Raw genomic sequence first — 19,891 nt, forward strand, 5'->3', positions numbered from 1 at the left:
AGTTGGGTGGGAACCAGTCAGTGGGAAAATTAAAAAGGTGTAAGGCATTGCTTGAGGTCATCTATAGTAGAATGTTTTTCTTCTCTGACTAATCTTATAGATTCATGGCCAGAATATTTACCAGTCAGCCAGCATTTATATAGAATTGTGGTTTGTATCAAGAGTGATACAGGGCCACCTGGGTGACTCGGTTGGGCGTCTGCCTTCAGCTTAGTTCATGGTCCCAGGGTCCCGGGATCGAGCCCTACCTTGGGTTCTCTTCTCAGCAGAGAGCCTGGTTCTCTCTCTTCCTCTGCCTGCTGCTGTGCCTACTTGTGCTCCCTCTCTGTCAAATAAATAAATAAGATCTTTAAAAAAAAAAAAAGTGATACAAGGAAGTGTGAATGTGGTTCCTTACCTATAGATATTTATGCTCTAGTTGAGGTGCAAAGGTACATTCAGTGAATGTACATTGGGTCACTGTATTTCTACCCTCCCTGTAGTCTGGTTCATCTGCTCTTGGCACACCTCTCTGCTGTTCAGAAACTTTCAATGCCTGTAAGACTCAGGCTAAGCTGCTTAGTCTGGCATTGAAATTTCTAAAAACTTGTATGCCTTTTCTGTCTTGTATGCCTTTTCGGTCTTGTCCTGTCAGGAAGCCCTCTTTTAATCCAGCAGGTTTATCTGCCCAGTTGGTTTCTGTAACTACCCCCACTCTGCATGCTATTTCCTCTCCCTTTTAATTCATTTCTCTCCATTTTAATCCATTCTTACCCAATTTTTTCAAAGCTCATCTTGGTTTCCATGTTTGCCACAAACTATTCCCTAACCTCTCCAGCTGCCAGTGATATCTTTCCCAACTCTGCTGTTCCTGGAAGCTTTAGTTATTTGACCCTTAAAGCAGTTTGCCTTACCTAGTCCATGCTTGTGCCTTGTCTTCCTAACCAGATCTTAAGCCCCAAGAGCTGTGACTATTTCATGTTGTTAGTGTCTTCCATGGGACCTAGCACTGTGCTCAGCATGAAGTATGTAAGTATTTTAAAATAATTGCTGCTTTCCTGAGAAAACTATGATCATGCTATAGTTTTGATTAAGTAGAAATGATAGGTAAGATTCACATGTTCCAGGACTCATGTATGGACTAAAATGGTCCCATGATCTTGGCCTTTTATTAAAATAAAGCTGTGGATTCCAGACCTATAGGGGTAGCCCAAAACCTATGAGCAGCCTATGAACTGTAGGCCTTCTGCTGTAGCTGAGAATCAGGAGTGAGTGAAGTTTGAATAGATGATTCTGATATCCTCCTATGGTGGTCACCTTTCGTCTTTTGTCTCCATACTCTTATATAATTCTGATATCCTCCTATGCTTTACCTCTTGAGGCTCTGTTTGATAATACGCAAGAATTGTTAATACTGAATCTCCTTCAGGCAGCACTCCATCCGTACACATTAAGCCAAGTCTTTAGTAACCCTTGGCTGATGCAGATTTGAGATGATGCTTTTATTTAAATTCTAGTTCATTAACATATATGGTAAAGATTGTTTTCAGCGGTGGAATTTAGTGATTGATCACTCAATGATCACCGGGGCTCATCACAAGTGCCCTCCTTAATACCCATCACCCATTTAACCCAACCCCCACCATCCTCCCTCCATCAACCCTCAGTTTATTCTCTGTAGTTAAGAGTCTCTTCAAGTTGACATTTTCTTAACAGTATCAAGGAGCCTGAGAATGCTAGAATAGAAAGGCAACTCCGGTGTGCTCAGAGTACCCAAGCAAGGTCAAAATTCTCCTTAGAAATAATTTTGGTTTTTCTTAAACCCTGACAGATGTACGGTTGATGCTTCAAAGTCCTACACCATCAAGCATGGACACAATAATTTTAACAGAATATTTTTTTAAAGATGTAGTCAAAGCCCACCGAATTATTAAGAACAAAACAATTACTTAAAAGATTCACCAGGGCACCTGGGTGGCTCAGTGGGTTAATTCTGTGCCTTCGGCTCAGGTCATGATCTCAGGGTCCTGGGATCGAGCCCCACGTCGGGCTCTCTGCTCAGCAGGGAGCCTGCTTTCCCCCTTCTCTCTGCCTTCCTGTCTACTTGTGATCTCTCTCTGTCAAATAAATAAATAAAATCTTTTTAAAAAATAATAAAATCTTTACTAAAAAAAGATTTACCAGATGTTTATAACTTCTAGTGACGTACCTTCTTCATATATTCTGCAACATAAACTAGTTGGTAAATACCTGCTAAGGTAACTGAATGAGGTAATTTGCTGTTTGGGACAATTAGTTTCAATTTAATTAAGACGGTGACTTTAATTTGAGGATGATAGCTCCACAGCCCTTTTCTCTGGTAGTATTTGTGGTCATCAGAGCCCTTTATTTATCAAGGCAATTTCTAGATCATGGTAATGCAATCATATGGTCTGCTTATATAAGAATGCTTATGTCCTTTGACACCACGAAGAGATATCGGACCATTAAGGAGTGACTTACTGCCCTGGAAATACTGATTCCTCTAGAAGACATACCACCAGGCTTTGTGGTATAAACGGGGAGATTCTATATGGGCAAGTATACACAGGGATTGCAGTATTGAATTTATAACAGTTTTAAGTGACTCGGCTAAAAATGGAAACTGATGCTCCTGACCAGTTTTGCTTAGCGATGCTAAAGAATGTAACAATGGTCTGTAGTGGAATGGTTTTGTGATCAGTGTTTTGTAAAACACTGAACCTGCAAAGCCCAGGTTTGCCATTTATTAACAAGGAAATTTACATGCATTGTTTGTAACAATAAGGTAATGACCAAAAGGCCTGTCCTTTGGGATTAAATCAATTACACTCAACAAACAGTGGATTACACAGCCATTAAGTGGAAAGAAATAGAATGGTGTGCCTGATATTGAAATATTACTCAGATATAATTCAAATGAAAAATGAAATCAAGAGGCACAACCATATGTATAATATGCATATTTGTGGGGAAAAGGAGCTAACCTGAGAGTATGTACTTGTATAAACAAGTTTTTTGCAAGGAAAGCTGAGATGCTTTTGTGTAGTTGTCTATGCGTAGGGGTACTGGGAGATCTAGTATGTGGGGTTTTTTAACATTTGCATAAATGTTCAATAAATGTTCAATAGATCTGATTTAAAAGGGAGTAAGGACTTTCTCTTCTTTAAAAAAAATCGGTTTTACTGTGAAATAGGTACAAAAGAAAATTTATATAGTGTGTGTAAGGTATAAAGAGTAACTGTGCAACACATACTTTTAGATCTACCACCTGGTTAAGTAACAACATTTCTTTTGAAGCCCCTTATATATTCCTTCCTAATCCCATCTCCTTTCTTTCCCCCCTTGGAGAAGTGATTGATTACTTGTGCCAATTTTGTTTTTATTCCTTTGCTTCTCATTTTTTTATCACTAAAATTTGTTTCACTAAGTGATGTATTACTTAGTGGTGCTTTATTATAAACCTGGTTTGCATAGGGTTATATTATTAAATTCTTCTTTAACACACTTTTTTCACTTAACATGATGTTCCTGAAATACATCTGTGTTGATACATCTGTAGTTCATTCAGATTACTGCTCTACAGTATGCCATTGTGTGAGTGTAGAGTTGTTCACTCTACTCTTGAAGGACATATAGCTGCTGTGCATACAGTTGCACTGTTATGCCCCAATAATGGGTCCGTGATTAAAGGAGTGAGACTGATACAAAGCGAAGGTCAAGCAAAGCTTTATTTCTCGCCAAGCATCAAGAATCAAACTGACCGGCCAGGGCCGCGCGTCTTACAGAGAGGGCGACCCCGCTCTCTTTTACGGACTAGCTTTTAAGGGCAAAGGCCATGGGGTTGGGCCTGGCCACGCACAGGTGGCCAATGAAATTGTAACACACGGAGAAAGCTGCACAGTGATGCTAGGTGACCAACTGAATTACAATTTACCCTATAGTAGACATTTGACCCAGCCTATCACCTTGGTTAGGATTGGCACCCAAAAGGCTCCCAAAGGGCGGGGCCCATACTCCTTGGTAGCTGGGGAGACAGTATGCAACCCTCCACTGATCAGATGTCTCCACCTGGCCTGACCCACCCTTGGATTTGAGCTTTGTTACCTGAGGCTGGTTTCTGGGACTTGTTTTTAAGTAAGTCCCCTGGGGGGAAGGGGAGCAGGGACAGTTTCAGGGTTAAACAACAGGTTACTGTTTAACCTTGATGGAAGCCTCTGGCTAAAATATAAAAATATAAAATAGGTCCTTACAGCACAAGCCTTCTGGTGCCCACGTTATTAGGCCACTTACCTAGAAATAGCATTTGTGAATCACTGGCTAAATACATCTGTGGCTTTCAAGAAAATGCCAGATTATTTTAAAAGTTGTTGTAGTAATGTTTGTTTCCATCAACAGTGGGAGTTCTAGTACTTGGTATTGTCAGACTTTTCAGTCTTTGCCAGCTGATATAAAATGGTCTCTTACTATGATTGAGCAGCTTATATTTATTGGTCGCTAATGTTTATTTTCTGTGGATTATATTTGAATAGGTTTTATCCATTTTTATGTTCAGTTGTTTGTCGTTCAACTTATTGATAACACTGGAGTTTTTCATATATTCTCATACTAATTACGTAATCCTCAGTTATACGCATTATGTATTTTCTCCCGGTTTGGGGCTTGGCAAATAAAAACGTTTACTTCCATTATTTTAGAACCTTTTTATTATGGGAATTTTCAACATATGTTAGAGTGAAGAGAATAGTATAACTAACCCTTGCATATCCATCACTGAACTTCAAGAATTACCAACGTTTTGCCAATCTTGTTTTGTCCATTTCTTGTCCTCCCAAGGTCACAGGCATCATGTCATTTTTCCCATAAGTACTTCAGGTTGCATGACTGATTTGATAAGAGAGTTTAAAAAGAAATACACCATGCTATTATCATTTGTAACAAAGTTAATAACTCTTTAACCTTCAACTTTTCCTAATTGTCTTAGAAATGTTTTTTTATAATTGACTTGTTAGAATCAGGATCCAAATGGGGTCCACATGTGTTTAGCCTTTTAGTCTCTTTTATTTCATAATGTTTGATACTCTTCCTCTGCCAAAAATACGTTGTATGTGTATTATTTTCTGTTTTTATTTGTGCTTTTTTGTGTGTGTAAAATTTTTTAAAATATTAACTGATGTAGTTGAATATATAAATTATTATTTTTATTGGAATTGTATTGAATTTGGTGAGAATTTCCTCTTTATAAGATTGAATCTTTTTTAAAGAATATTGAATCTTCTTACCATGAATGTGGCACATCTCTCCTATTTAAGGCCTGTATCTTACGGCATCTCCCTGTTAAAATTATGACACACCAATGTAGAAGAAAAAGAATCTTACACCTGAAACTAATGCAACATTGTGTGTCAACTATACTTCAATTAAAAAAATAATAAATTTTTAAAAGAAAAAGAGAACCTTTGCATCTGTCTCACAACATACACAAAAATTAATTTGAGATGGATCATGGGCCTCAAGATAAAAGCTAAAACTGTAAAACTCCTAGAAGAAAACAGATTATCTTTGTGATGTTGGGGTAGGCAAAGATTTCTTAAGCTACAGAAAACATGAATCATAAAGATAAAAAAATTGATCCAATTATTGGATTGAAAACTTCTGCTCATCAGAAGACATTATTAGGAAAATAAATTGACAAGCTACAGACAAAGAAGGTACATGTAGTGCATACACATGACAAAGGAAGCAAGCAACCTAATGTGAAAACAGGCAAAAAATTTTGAATAGCTACTTCACAAAAGACAGTATCAATAACCAAAGCACAAAGAGTGTTTAATATCATCATTAGTCATCAAGGAAATGCAAATCAAAACCACAGGAATCTACCACTAGGATGGCTAAAGTGAATAAAGGGAAAGACAACAGCAAATGCTGGAAAGAACACACAACCACTAAACTCTCATTTAATACTGGTGGGAGTATAAAATGCCATCATTATTTGGGGGAAACTGTCAGTTTCCTAAAATGTTAAACATACTGAAATGTTATTCTCAGATACTTATTCAAAAGAAATGAAAACATGTCCACAAAAACCTAGTGTAAGAATGTTCCTAGCAGCTTTATCCATAATAGCCTACAAACGGAAACAGCCCATATCTGTCAAGAGGAGAATGAATAAACAAACTTGTATATTCATGTAGAGGAATAATACTCCACAAAAAAAGAATCAAACTATTAATACATCAAGTAACATGGATAAACTTTAGACTGCGTGAAAAAAGCCAGACACAAAAAAATTATGTAATGTATTATTACATTTATATGAAATTGTAGAATAGATAAAACCAAATTGTAGAGTTGACTGGGAAAGGGGCACGAGGAAACTTTCTGGGATGATGGAAATTTCCTGAGTCTTCAATAGGAGTGGGTTACATGAGTGTAAGCATTTGTAAAAACTGAACGGGTCTTGTCAGAATTCAAGAGTAGTATTTATAAAGATGGAAAGGTAATCCTCACAGGTGTCAGCTGAGATTGGATGTCCAGAACCGTATATACCAAATCTGTGCCTCTGATAACCGTACTCTATCTAGCCCAGTGGTTTTCAGCTGGGACCGTTTTACCCCTCGGGATACATTTGGCAATGTCCAGAGACATTTTTTTTTTCCAGAGACATTTTTGATTGTCATGACATGAAAGGGTGGGGATATTACTGGCATTTCATGGGTAGATGCATTGGAGGCTGCTAAACATCCTACAGTCATGTGACACCGCCCACAACAAAAAATGATCTGGTCCAAAATATCATTGGTGCCAACTTGGAGAAACCTGTTCTAGACCTGCCCTTGTTACAGAAGCTGTCAGCCTTAGCCAACCAGATGTTGACTATATGTGTAGTCCAAATCAATTGTAGAAAACTTGGCATTTGCACAGATTACATATTTCTTCCCCAACAGAACTTAATATCAAATATTTGTAAATACACATAATCTTAAATTTTGAGATAAAATTCCGTGTGTTAAGAGCACGTCCAAAACCAAAATTAAATTTTTTGTTTTGACTGATTGTTAAAATTTTTAAGATGAGGTTTGTTCTCAACTTTTTTTCATTAAATATTCAAGCAAATGACCTTGGCTATCTTCCTTTAAATAAAATAAAAAGGCTTTATTATGAGATCAGAGGAAATAAATGGTAGTAATTTTTTTTTCTTCCCTTTACAGAATGACAGGCAGCGAGTTTTTTTCTCGTTTCCCAGAACTCTATCCCTTTCTTCTCCAACAGTTGGAAGCTGTAGCTAATACCGTGGACAGGTAAGAAGAGAAAAGGGTGGGACACAGTGAAATCAAGGAAGTGAATTACTTCATTAATCGAGATTTTTCCCTCCAGGCAACAGTTTTTAATCAACTCCTTCCTTATAACTTAGATGGATTTTTTTAAGTGCTTTTTTATTACATCCTGTTGCCTGACTCTCTACAGTAGATTTGTACCTGAAAAGTTGTATAAAATCCTGTTTTGTTTTGTTTATGTATAGAGGTGGAGTGGGGAACGAGAGGGAGAGAGAGATCTTAAAGCAGGCTCCAAGCACAGAGCTAGACGTGGGGCACTTACGCCTCTGAGATCATGACCTGAACTAAAATCAAGAGTCAGACACTTAACTGATTGAGCCACCCAGGAACCCCTAATACCCTGTTTTTATGATATTTTTTATATTTTTAAAATCCTGTTTTAGATTGTTTTTTCACATTCTGTTTTCAGGGAACATATTTCAGGAACTAGCTTCTTAGAAACACAGCTTCTGAAAAACATTTTCTTCCCATGATATTTAAAAATCTCTGTGTTTGCATACTGAGTTTGCTGTCACAGACACCAGCCATTTTTTTCTTACTGACCTGTTAGAGTTGACCATTATGAGAGTAAGCAAATAGCTGGTTGGTCTGGAAGAAGCACTGGCATGCTTGGCCCTAGAAACAGAAAATAAAGCTGTTCAGATAGCTTGCCGTCTGATCAGGGCACATAGAAGAGTTTATCACTGCCCTTTCAATCACATCCTGTGCTGATAGTGGAATTTTTAGAACATGTGCTTTTTTATTCTTCTAGCCACATTTGCACTTGATATGAATTTATCCTCATTATCTGTAACAGCGAGGTAAAATTAACATCAATGAATTTTACTTCTGTTCATGATAACATTCTCTCACATTAGTAATTTGTACAGACAGGCTTTTCTGGCTCCAGTAGGTGACTGTTCAAGCTTTCCTAAGTGCATTTGGCTGTTGAAAGTTTCACATTTCATACTGTGGGACTCCTTTCTGCTGTATGAACAGCTCAAATCAAAACACAGACACGAATTAACAATTAGCTTTGAGAAGAGACTCGTGTGCTGGAGCCCAATCCGTGGCTTTGCCAGTAGCTCTTCCTTATTTACACATTAGGAATATATGAAATGAATGGAGGGGAAAAAACGAGAAAAGGGGAACAATCTTCCAATCACAGAGCATCTCTCTTTATATTCATAATCATTTAATGAGGAAAATGTTAGAAGGTAACACTTTGCCTCTTAAATTATAAATCTTTTACGTGCAATAACTTTTTTTTTTTTTTTTTTTTCAGTGACACAGGAGAACTCAACCGCCATCCAAGCATGTTTCTCTTACTTTTGGTGCTGGGGAGACTCTACCCTTCCCCGATGGACGGCAGCTATTCTCCTCTCAGCATGGCGCCTTTCATTCCCTTCATTATGAGGTAGTGTGTGCTTCGTGGAAATAATGGGGTGGGCATGGGGGCGCTATGGGGCATTTTGACTTGTTTCCACTATCGTTGGCTTTTTGTTTGTTTTTGTTGTTTGTTTGGTTTTTTTGCTTTGGGAGAGGTCTTGGTGAAAACAAGGGCCTGGGGTTTGTTGCCATTGTCCCCAACTGGTCTCCAGTGTTTCAGAAGAAAGTGCTTCTACCGTGGGCGCGGAAGCCCATAGCCATAGCCACTGCTGAAGTCATGTTCCCTTGGCACTCTGCCTGCTAATGGATGTGTGGTGTTGATAGGAGATGCCTGCTGTTGAAAAACATAGCCTGGGAATTTGCACTGTCCCTCTGTTGAGCCTAGCCAGCCTGAGGCAGGCTTGGTCCTGGCATTATATCCCCTGTCCAAGGGTTGAAGAGGACATTTGCTCTTCTCTCCGGAGGAGTTTGCTAGTGCAAGGCGGTGCTATGTGGCACAAGTTCCCTTCCTGCTCATCTTCTCTTTCAGCCCTGGAGCACCTGAGAAAAAGCCGTGCATACAGATTTTGGAATCAGATGGTAACAGGCTTTTGTGCTCTAGAGCCTAAGTGCCACTTCCTCTGTTGCAATTTTTGAGGTTTTTGCCAACTTCTGATCACAGCACCTTTTTCACTTTCGATCAAAGTCCTCAATAAATAGACGTTTAAGAAGTCTTAAAAATTTTCTTATGGAACATTTCAGAAGCCCAGTCATATTAGTTAGCTCTTGCCATCCTGCTCTCATCTTGTTAAAGCAGCATTTTCATTTTTATTTATGTACCAGAAATTGAGATAGACTTAGAGCAGAACGTCAAGATTCGCCAAACTCAAGAGAATGCGTTTGTTATTTATGTGGCGTCCCAGGTTCCACTTCCTGGTTTCACAGAGCTGACTGATGCATTTTAATGTAAAAAAACATTAAACACGAGATGCTGGCATGTGATTGCTGTGGCCATTTGTTTGCGCCGAGCTCTGGCTGGGGCTGTGTTATCTCTGATCACAGAGATGACTCACTCGGATGGGGTTTTTGTTTCCTGATACATAAAGTTACCAGTCTCCTGGATCCGGCATGGGGTGATTCATTTTAGGAATTTGGGTTGTAAATTTTACTTTCAGGAGCATTTAAAAATTGTACTTTCACGTATAACTGGAAAGAACTAAAAAATGTTTCAGAAGGTTGATGGGGTGGGGAAGGAAAGACACATGCTCAGCATCGCAGAAGGACGTGCTTTAGAACTTTGTCATCCTGTGTTGAGAACATTCAATCTGGGGAAGCTCATTACTAATCAATCTGTTATGTGTTGCGTCTTAGAAACCAGAAATTACTACATTGAAAGTATCCTTCTGGTTATTTAGAGTCTACATGTAATCAGAGTGCTCGTATTATTAATTATATGCAGAGTCCTCATTATATAACAAAGATTACATTAATGTAGAAGATTTAAATATTGCCATAAAGCCAGTGTCCTTCGTGTATCTTTTTTTTTTTTTTTTTTTTTTAACTCAAAAGGCACAAGGTGTCCATTATACTGTCCTTCCAGGGAAAATGCCTTGGTCAGTAGTTGCTTTCTACCTGAATAAACATTCATAGAATCCCACCAACAGCACAAGTGCCACAGTTGATTCCTTAGAGTGTCAGTAGGCTCTGTTTATTATTCTATACCCCAATTCATTTGTGTTTCTCAAACTTCAAGAGGTAACCCTATCACTTGGGGAATCTCATAAACTTGGATTCATTAGGTCTGGAGTGGGGCCCGAGGGGTCTGCCTTTCAAACAGACTTCCAGGTAATGCTGATCCTGCTGGTCTGTAGATCATACTTTGAGTACCAGGATTAAATTTGGGATTTTAAACACAATCAGAACCCTCCCCACCCCCCCAACTGCACAGAGGATTTTAACAAACTAGACAGCAGTAGTGTTGGTCATACTTGGTACTTGGTTAGGCCATTCTAGGGGTTTATAAGAAATAGATTTTGACCCAGGAATGCAGAGAACAACAAAAAAGTACTCTGAGCAGAGATGTTAGTAGAAAGCACACCAATGTTTTTTGAGCTTTGACTATTTGCCCAACACTGAACCAGCCATCTTGCTTACAACGACTCAGAGAGGAGGTGTTATCACCCCCACTTTCCTGTTGAGGAAATTGAGGTTCAGAGAGCGAGTCAGTTATAGAGCTAGAATATCAACCCGAGAGCATAGGCCTGTCAAGAGTGGCGGGGGGGGACTCTTTCCATTACACCAAAATAACCAGCTTTCTTTTGTGCAGCCAAGAGCAGTGGCTACACTGAGTAGGCCGGTGGGCCATGACATTGATGCAGTTTGGATTAAGAAGGAACCCATCTCCAGAGTTGGTGGACCCAAGTGCTGTTTTCAGGATGTGGAAGTCATGTCTCCACCAGCAGTGGGATCTGCTCCTGCTTTGTTTTTCCAGTTGTGAGAATGGCTTGATTGGAAGCAGCCATTCTCTTGGGCTCCTCTCTGCAGGATCATTGTCTGAGATATCAGGGTTGGTCTGTGACCAGCTATGTAGGAAGGCTGGCTTAACTGACAACCCTGTGCTACCCTAAAATGTTCACAATCACTCTGTGCAGATGAACCATAAAAGTAGTGAATTTGGTAAAACTGTACACGTTTGATTTACATTACTTGGGAGAAAATTCTTCATGAAGGAAGTGAAGGATTGATCATAAAACCTGTCATTCCAGGCAATATTTGCGGTGCTAGAGATGGTAAAGATTGGGCTGTTTTGAGTTGGTCTAATAGCTGAGAAGATGGAGGTATGCACGAGTGGGTGGGCGGTGCTTTATTTCTATAACATTGCCAGTGTTAATTTATGTACTTGGAAGAGTCTAATCAGGCTCTTGGATATTCTGAGTTTAGTTAAATAGAAATTTTTCAGCTGGAGGGGGTAGCACGAGGGTTGCTCTGACCGTGCTGAAGTGAACTGCACAACCAGAAGATTAAAAGCCCCAGTGACAGCTTTTTATTTCCCTTTGATTTATGTATACTTACCTGCCATTTCCTTCCTCTCTGTAAGATGTTTGTAAGTATTGTTTGTCTTTTTGTTCCTCATCCAGCATTTGGGAGTAGAAACTTCTATCTCTATTGATCTACTTCGTTGACTGAAATTTTAGAAGTTCTGATTTGGGTTCTCCACCAAAGTTAGGCGTGTGTGCAGTTGCAGCATCTTGGAACAGAAATGATAATGTTCATCACAGTGTTTTGTTGACAAGTTTTTTTTAATCCAGTATGTGTTATGTGCCCAATGCTGTGCTCCATCCGGATTCATGGCCCTTTACCATACCAGTGTGATGCCTTCAGTTTCAGACCACTTACCCTTCAGTTCAGATACCACGAGCAGAGTGACTCATGCTTTAAAAGGGACCCCAGCTGGCTCCCTGAATATACTTTTCTTGTCTAGGGCTTTCTGGAGACCAGAATATCCCTCTGCACGTATCTTTGAATTCCCTTTTACAATGGAGTTTCAAGTTTGAATTGAAGAACTACAGAAAACTAGATATGCCCCAAACCTAGGCCACAGCGTGGTGTCTTGGATAGAACAAAGGTGCTGGGTTTAAGAGACCCAGTTCTGTCTAAGCTCTGCCACTCACTGACTAGCTGTGATTCTTGGACAAGACTCTCTACCCTCTCGGAACCAGCATGGTACCCACGTATGTAAGGATATCCACTGAGAGAGAAGGCTGTTACTGACAGCAGATCTCAGCATTGGATTACTACCTGTGGGGGAAACCCCTCCACTGCCTTATAACCATTCTTTTGGGTGCTTTTAAAAGGATCTCTCAACCCTCATCCCCAGCCCCACCCATTTGGGGGCTTATTTTCGTTACAAATGACTTTCAGTACATCTTTCCTCAAATCATTCGTTGTTCACCTTAGAAAACTTTTCAGTGAGATCTGCTCTTATTTACTCTGAAAAATGTTGAGGTGCTAGTAACACAATTAAATATGTGGCAGTGGAAATCACCCCTAGGGACCCATGCTGTGGACACTTCTGTAGTTGAGATATTGAAAAATTCAGCCAAGAATAAAAAAAAAATTTTGGAAAATACATGTTTTATACATTTAAAAAACATTTCATGGGACCTTTGGATTGTACCAGTCTTAAAAAGGGAGGAAAGGTAGGAGGTTCGAAAACTCAGGCCTTTTAAGCCTGTGATATTGAGAAATAATATTGGCCCTTGTTTTCCTGTCCTTGATAGTTACATAATTCAAGGATTACCACATTACTCCTTGCCCAGGTTGTGGAGTTGAAGGAACTGGTTTTCCATGGTGTAGAGCTGAGGTTTTTGTAGTAGGCGATAGATGGCTTCTCCCTTCGTTTGTGATTATAATACCAGGAACTCCCCTTCAAGGCTGCATGGCCCATTTCTATCTGCTCTGTCTTCCCAGAATCCCTGTAGATAAGTTAGAGGATCGGCTTTGCCTCACAGAAAGATAAACAGGCAGAGAGCAGCTGAAACACTGATGGGAAGGAAGACATGCCCCTCCTCCCTTTCTCTTCACTTCAGCTCTGGCTCATCTCTCCCTCCGAAAGGCTATAGCATTTGTTACTTTCACCTCTTATCCTTCCATTCATCACTGCGGTATCATAAATAACTGTAATTTGATAGCTTGGTGCTTATTCTCTCCAAACAAATCTTAGCCTCTTTCCATGAAGAAGCCACTCTGGGTTTTTTGGTTGGTTTTTGTTCTTTGGTCCACTTCTCTGCCTCACCCAGGTTTGGGCACAGAGACTGAGTTATTAACCTAGAAATGAAAGTAATTGCAAATTGAGACATTTTGTGTCTTAGCAGATCTGCGTGTCTGTGAGTCCTACACCAGGAGCCACGTTTCGTATCCCACTGGTTACTGGTTAGGTAGAGGAAACTCATCTGGGTGTTGTGTTTTACTAGCCTTTCAGGAGTCTTGTGTTCCAGTCTGAGTTCTGACATTTACCTTTATTTTTACTTCACCTCACTGACCCTCTGTTTCCTTACTAGTCAGATTAAAGTATAGGATATTGTCTGGGTGCCCTCTGGCTTCATGGGCCTGTGAGCTGAGTCCTTCCTGGCCCCTGAACCCTTTTGCCCTGACTGCTATTCAGCAAACTGCTCTGGAGGGCCCCCTCCCAGCTACCCTGCTGCTGGTGTTAGCACCGAATTAGAGGCCTGAACTGGTAAGAATAGAAGAAGGAGGGAAGGCTGGAAGGGGGGAAGGAGGGAGATGTCATTTTTCTGCTGAAAGTCCTAGAACTGTCTATATACAAGCCTTCCAGATTTTTATGGCATGCAAGAGGAGGGCCCCTGGATGCTTCGGGCTGCCACTCTGTATAATGGGGCTAATACTGCTTGCTTAAATACTTAAATATTTACATAAATACTTACAAAAAATACTTACTTACATAAAAATACTTACATAAATACTTAAATAGCAGATAAAAGGCCATTTGATTTATTTTTTAAGAAAAGTTCTAGAGAGAAAGAAGGGGTTGATGATGATAGAAAGAGGGCAGACTTTTTAAACACCTGTTTTGGCTTGTCCCAACCAGTTAACTGGAAGGAAGGCCCTGAAGCCAGATGTAGGGGAGCAGATTTAAAAAAAAAAAAGGGGGGGCTACTGTGTTGTCCTGTTGATGAAGGCAAATCCCTGGACCCAGGGATTTACAGCTTCAGGCATATGTGAGCCTAGAACCCTGTCAGTGATTTGAGGGAAATGTGGGATGGCTGGTGTTCTGCTGGGAGCTTGCAGAAGGATTTTCGAAAGAGAAGGGAAAGGCGTATTTTACCAGTGACCAAACAATTTTATTGATACTGACTGTTTTAGACTGGGATCATTCAGTGTATTACTTGCAAAAGTTTGTTTGCTGAGGTCGAGTAAGGATTCCCTAAGAATAAGTCATGCCTGAGTCACCTCCCTGTTTTGATGGAATTACCAGTCTGATAGACAAGGACAATGCCGCTTTAGACAACATTTGAATTACCTACTTAAATGAACCCGGACTAGATTGCATGCTTATCGGGGTTTGTATATAACATAAATATAAGTGGTGATGGAATCAACATTCAAAACAATCTTTAAGCATGGGAGTGACAAACACAAATTCAGGCTAGTGGGCATTATTTCAGTGTGGCTGGTGAAGGAGGGGATAAAATGGAGAAAGCATGTACTAGGAGCTTCGGTTTTATTTGTGATGTGTTCTAAAGCTAGATTCTGGGCAAGTGGTTGATTATCGTATTATTCTGTGTACTCTTTATTATTTGATAGGTCTGACATTGTCCATGATTTAAAAATAAGATTCAGAATAGCATTGGAAGCCTGGATGGATGGGCCGAGATTATCAAGGTGTCTTTTAATAAAGATATGTGTCATATTCTGATTTTCTAGAGAAAAGTCAAAATTATGTACATACAGGATGAGAGCTGCCTGGCTCCCTAGCAGTTTTTATGAAAAAAGTCTTGGGAAATGGCATTTCCTGGTGAGTCCTGTGAAAGCAGTGTGAGACAGTTGCTGTTTCCAGATAGTGAAGACTGTAGACCCCCTGAACTCTGCCGGTCAGATGAAACCTACATCATTGTGCTGCTTCTGTTATTCTGTGCTGGGCTTCCCATTTTAAGAGGGTCACTGATAAACTAATATTTATCCAGAGGAGGTAACCAAGATGAGGAGGAAGCTAAACATCTGGAAACAGTTAGACTGGAAAAGACTTAGAGGCAACATGGTAGTGGTCTTTACATACTTGAGAGGCTGCCATATGGCAGAAGGCACATAATTTCTTTCTTGCACTCCCAAGGGGAAACTGAGAGGTAGATTTCAGATTTTAATATAAAGAAGAGTTTTGTGAAAGTTAGCATGCTCCATCAAGGGAATGGACAGATTTCTGTAACACTGAGCAGCCGGTCATTGAAAGTATTCAAGGAAAATTGATCACATGCTGGGCTTTCTGCAGGATGTCTGAGGTTGAGTGAGATGACCAGCAGGGCATCTTTTTGAGATGTCTTATTTTGGAACAGCTGAACAACCTAGATGTAGATTCCAAATGTACAGTGAAGGAAATGACAAGCCTGCCTCCGAAACTATAACATGTTACTTGTACATTTTTATTTATGGGCTCCTCTGTCACCCAAAGAAAAGAAGTTGGAGTGCCATTCTTAGCAAGGTCCATAGGGTCACAGTGGTCTGCTCCCATATGGTGCCCTCCAGCAGTTAATTCACTTAAGTTTAGCTTCTAAGTAACTCCTATGATTTCGTTCTGGAGAGTTCTGAAAACATTTTTTTGGCCTATGGGATGTTATGTCTGAAAAGCATTCCTTATTAATTTAATTATCTTTTTTGTGGTTGCTATATTTTTCTCCATTCCAGATGTTGGCTGAAACCACATTTGTTTTCTGACAAGCACAAGGAACATCTGAGTCTTTGAGAAAAGTCAGAGAGATGCTTTTCTGAAACGTGATTAAAATAGATAACTCTTTATTGTCCAAACTTCCTGAAGGCTCTTCTTTGAACAGAGTTGCCTATAGAGAGAACACAGGAGTCCCCGAGCCCAGCCCATGACAAGAAGAGACAACTGAGAATAGGTCTTTGCCAGTGCTGTTAATGTAGGACTTGTTCCCCTACCTGGCCCTCGGAAACATCCAGAACTCCACCCCTCCTGTGGTTCCTGCTAGCCTGGGAGATTGGGATTAAAGGTTAGGAATGTCCCTATACCTTCCTGATCTGCCAGCTATGGTTGGATTAAAGAAAGGAACTGCCATCCCATCAGTGTGTGGAAACTCTGACCTCTGGTTTTACTAGTGTGACTCTGATACCGGGTCAGGCTTTGGGCAAGATCATCAAGGTGCACATGTTCAGTTCTGCTCAGGGGTTTTCCAGCAGCTCCATTATCCTCTTTGCCTATAAGCCAGACTTGTGCCCACTCCTTCCTTTCATACAGATGTGTAAATGACCCTAGTCATTACCTTCCTTGGGGCTGTTTTTTGTATTAGAGAGACATACATTTTGAAATACAGCAATGAAAGTTGGTTTTGGAGTTTGGGGCCTTCCACAGGGGAGAGATGGGAAGGTTGTTTCCTAATGCTGGTGAAATCAGTTCGGGCAGCTACGTACTCTGTCTCCTTTCTACCATGGCCCTGCCTGCCTAGTGCTTTATGGGAAGCATTGTGCTCACCGCCTTCTGAATTTCTGACTTCTACCCAAGGGTAGCTGAGGTTCAGCATGTGGAATGAAATCATGTTTCCTGCATTGTGTGGCTTTTTTGCAAAGAGAACTGGTATAAAAGGATACTCTGTCATCTGTCACTGATTTTTATCTCTTAGTTCCTAGCGAAGAGCCTGGCCAACTTCATCTCTGGTGCCAGATCTCTTTAAGACCATTTTCTAAATATGTTTTTGAGCAAAAGGAATGAGGAATTCACCTCTTACGGAATGCATTGACAAAGCAAGCTAAAAAAACAAAACTTGTACGGACCAGCTTTTCTTCAATGTTATCTGTTACTTCAACAGGCCAATTCAGGTCATGTTAGAACAAGTGATTTGATCTGCAAACAGCTTCATTCTTAGGTGAAATTTTTGACAATGATGATAATCCATGGCCTGTTGCTGCCATCCACTCTAAAAGTCAGAATCCAATTAGTTAATAGATTGATGAGGTAGTTGTTAAACATCCATTGCATACCTAGCTAGTGTTAGGTCTTGGTAAGATGCAAAGTGAAGAAAGAAGGTCTTCATCCTTGGAAGAACTTGCAATCCAGCTAGTAAGATAAAACATACTGAATTTTAACTGCCGAATTATGGGACACACTCAGGACCAAGGGCGTATAAACAAGGGGAAGAGCACTGGGGCTCTTGGAGAAGTTCAGAAAGCTTTCCCAAGTAGCAAGGGGAAAAGAATAAGAGAATTCGGTCTGCTATCTTGAGGACCTTTAGAAATCCCCCATAGTGATTAGCAGCTCACGCAAGACGAGAGAAAAGTCAGGCTGTCTACTCTGTAGACGGTTGGATCTAACAAGAGAAAGATAGTTTTATGATTCATAACTTGGAAGTCATCATAAAGAGCTTTGCTTTCACTCGAATCAAGGGTGACCCAGGAAATTTACAAAATACGTGGTTTGCTGCCCAACAAGAGAAACCAACGATAGAAACTCTATGCTACTTTTAAAAAGGACAATATTTGCTCCAGGTTATACATTTAAGGCTTATGGAAATAATAAAAGTTGTAGGAAAACTATTACAAACACAATAATATTTAAATTTTAAAATTTTTTAATGATCTCTTTCCCTAAGGAGATTTTATTCCCTTGGTCTTAATTACTTTATCAAGAATTGTAGCCAAGGTGCTCAGCAGGCATTTTTAATGCTGAATTGAAGGCGTTGACAGGAGCAAGCCCCAAATGCCAACCAATAGGCAGTCGTTTTATCCTACATAGTGGGGAACTTTTTTTTTTTTTTAAGATTTTATTTATTTATTTGACAGTCAGAAATCACAAGTAGGCAGAGAAGCAGGCAGAGAGAGAGAGGAGGAAGCAGGCTCCCTGCTGAGCAGAGAGCCCGACATGGGGCTCGATCCCAAGACCCTGGGATCATGACCTGAGCCGAAGGCAGAGGCTTTAACCCGCTGAGCCACCCAGGCGCCCCATAGTGGGGAACATTTTAAGATAAAAAATGTATGTCTTTCTCTTTAGGCAGCAGATGCGAATTAGGGAATAGAGTAGGAAGGCAAAGATGAATTATAGTAGGCTTGAAATGAGGACAGGGGAAAATAATGACCCAGCGTGTTTGGAATATCTTTCCCTGACTGGCACAGCTTTTTTTCTCCCTCTCCTCTGGGCCTTGATCCTTACCGGTCTATTTATAATCTTCTAGTTAAAACAAGCTGCATTAGTCACATCAGCTGCACAAGATGCATTCACCCTCATATCTGTTTGCTTTTTCCTTCATATTTTATTTTCTTCATTCGCCCTGAGCATTGAGAGTTGGGAGTGCCCCTCTTGCCTCTCCTCCACACGAGTTACAGGTATTCCCTTCTTCGCCGTTCATTCTTGCTCTCTACTTTCTGTCGTGAGAGCTCTTCATCACCAGCTCAACTGTCCCTTAAATATATTTGCTGAGGGCCTACTTTGTGTCGTTGTCCCAACCCAACACCCTTACTTTCATCACTTCCCGTTCACAAGAGAGAATAGAGGCCAAGAGGCCTAGACTCTCCATAGAGGCCCCCACTCCATCTCCTCTATCTCTATCTCCACTCTATCTCCTTCTGTGGTTTTATAGCCAGACACTTGGAGAAGGTTTTCTGTGTTTACAGGCTCCACTCCTCCTCTCGTATTCATCCCTTAAACTATGGCAGCCTGGATGCTTCTTCTACCACCTCACGGTGGCTGCCCCTACAAAGATGCAGTAGAAGTGACTTAGTCCCAGAAGCCACTGGATAATTTTCAGTGCTCATCTTTCTTTACCTTTCTCTGAAATTTGACACTCTTAAAGCACACTCATTTCTTCGTGGCCCTCTTTCCTCTGTGGCTGTCTTCAGCCGTTACCTCTTCCCTCTCTGGTAGGACCCCTTCCTCCTGCTGCCTCCCAGATATTGGTGTGCCTCTTTGCCCTACCCTCTGCTCTCTTCATTTCCAATTTGCATGCACTGTCTGGGGTTGCTCCTCACATACAGTGATGTCCTAGATCTAGAACTTGTCCAGAACCATAGATTCAGTGTTCTGTTGGCCAGCTCCTTCTGCCTGTCCCATAGACACCTGAAAGTCAGCAATTTCAAAACAAGCCCCCAGGTAATTCCTCTGCACCCTAAGACTCGGACATCCATCTCTTAGGGCCAAGCACAACGTCTAACATCTCATTCCACCTGGCCAGCTGTAATCATAGGACCTCTTGAAACATGTTTGAATACTCAAGGTATCACAAGGGTCCTCCTGATGTCATTGACTGTGTTCATGCGTACTCAGTAACAGAGAAACATTGGTTTAAAAAGTAAATGACTTTTGATATCCCTCCAGTAAATTTGAAACAATTTGCTTTGCTATCCCTCCAGTAACTGAAATGATTTGCTTTTTCTCTCATATTGATGATCATCAGTTTGAGATAGCAAGTAACAGGTGTTGGTACCTTTCTTTGGCACTGGAAAAGCCAAGGTCCAAAAGGAGTAAG

General features: G+C 40.5%; 1 protein-coding gene across 1 annotated transcript in view; it reads left to right on the forward strand.

Moving 5' to 3' along the window:
• The window catches only part of THADA (THADA armadillo repeat containing), a gene marked incomplete at its 5' end in the record, with an annotated part of 322,555 nt that overhangs the window by 130,840 nt on the left and 171,824 nt on the right, over window positions 1–19,891 (forward strand). Inside the window, 2 exons of the mRNA XM_080813492.1 lie at window positions 7,212–7,301; window positions 8,602–8,733. Of these exons, the coding sequence (XP_080669618.1) occupies window positions 7,212–7,301; window positions 8,602–8,733 (222 nt within the window). The remainder of the gene's footprint in view (window positions 1–7,211; window positions 7,302–8,601; window positions 8,734–19,891) is intronic.

The sequence above is a fragment of the Martes martes genome (assembly GCF_963455335.1).
Source record: "Martes martes genome assembly, chromosome: 9".
NCBI classification, from domain to species: Eukaryota; Metazoa; Chordata; class Mammalia; order Carnivora; family Mustelidae; genus Martes; species Martes martes.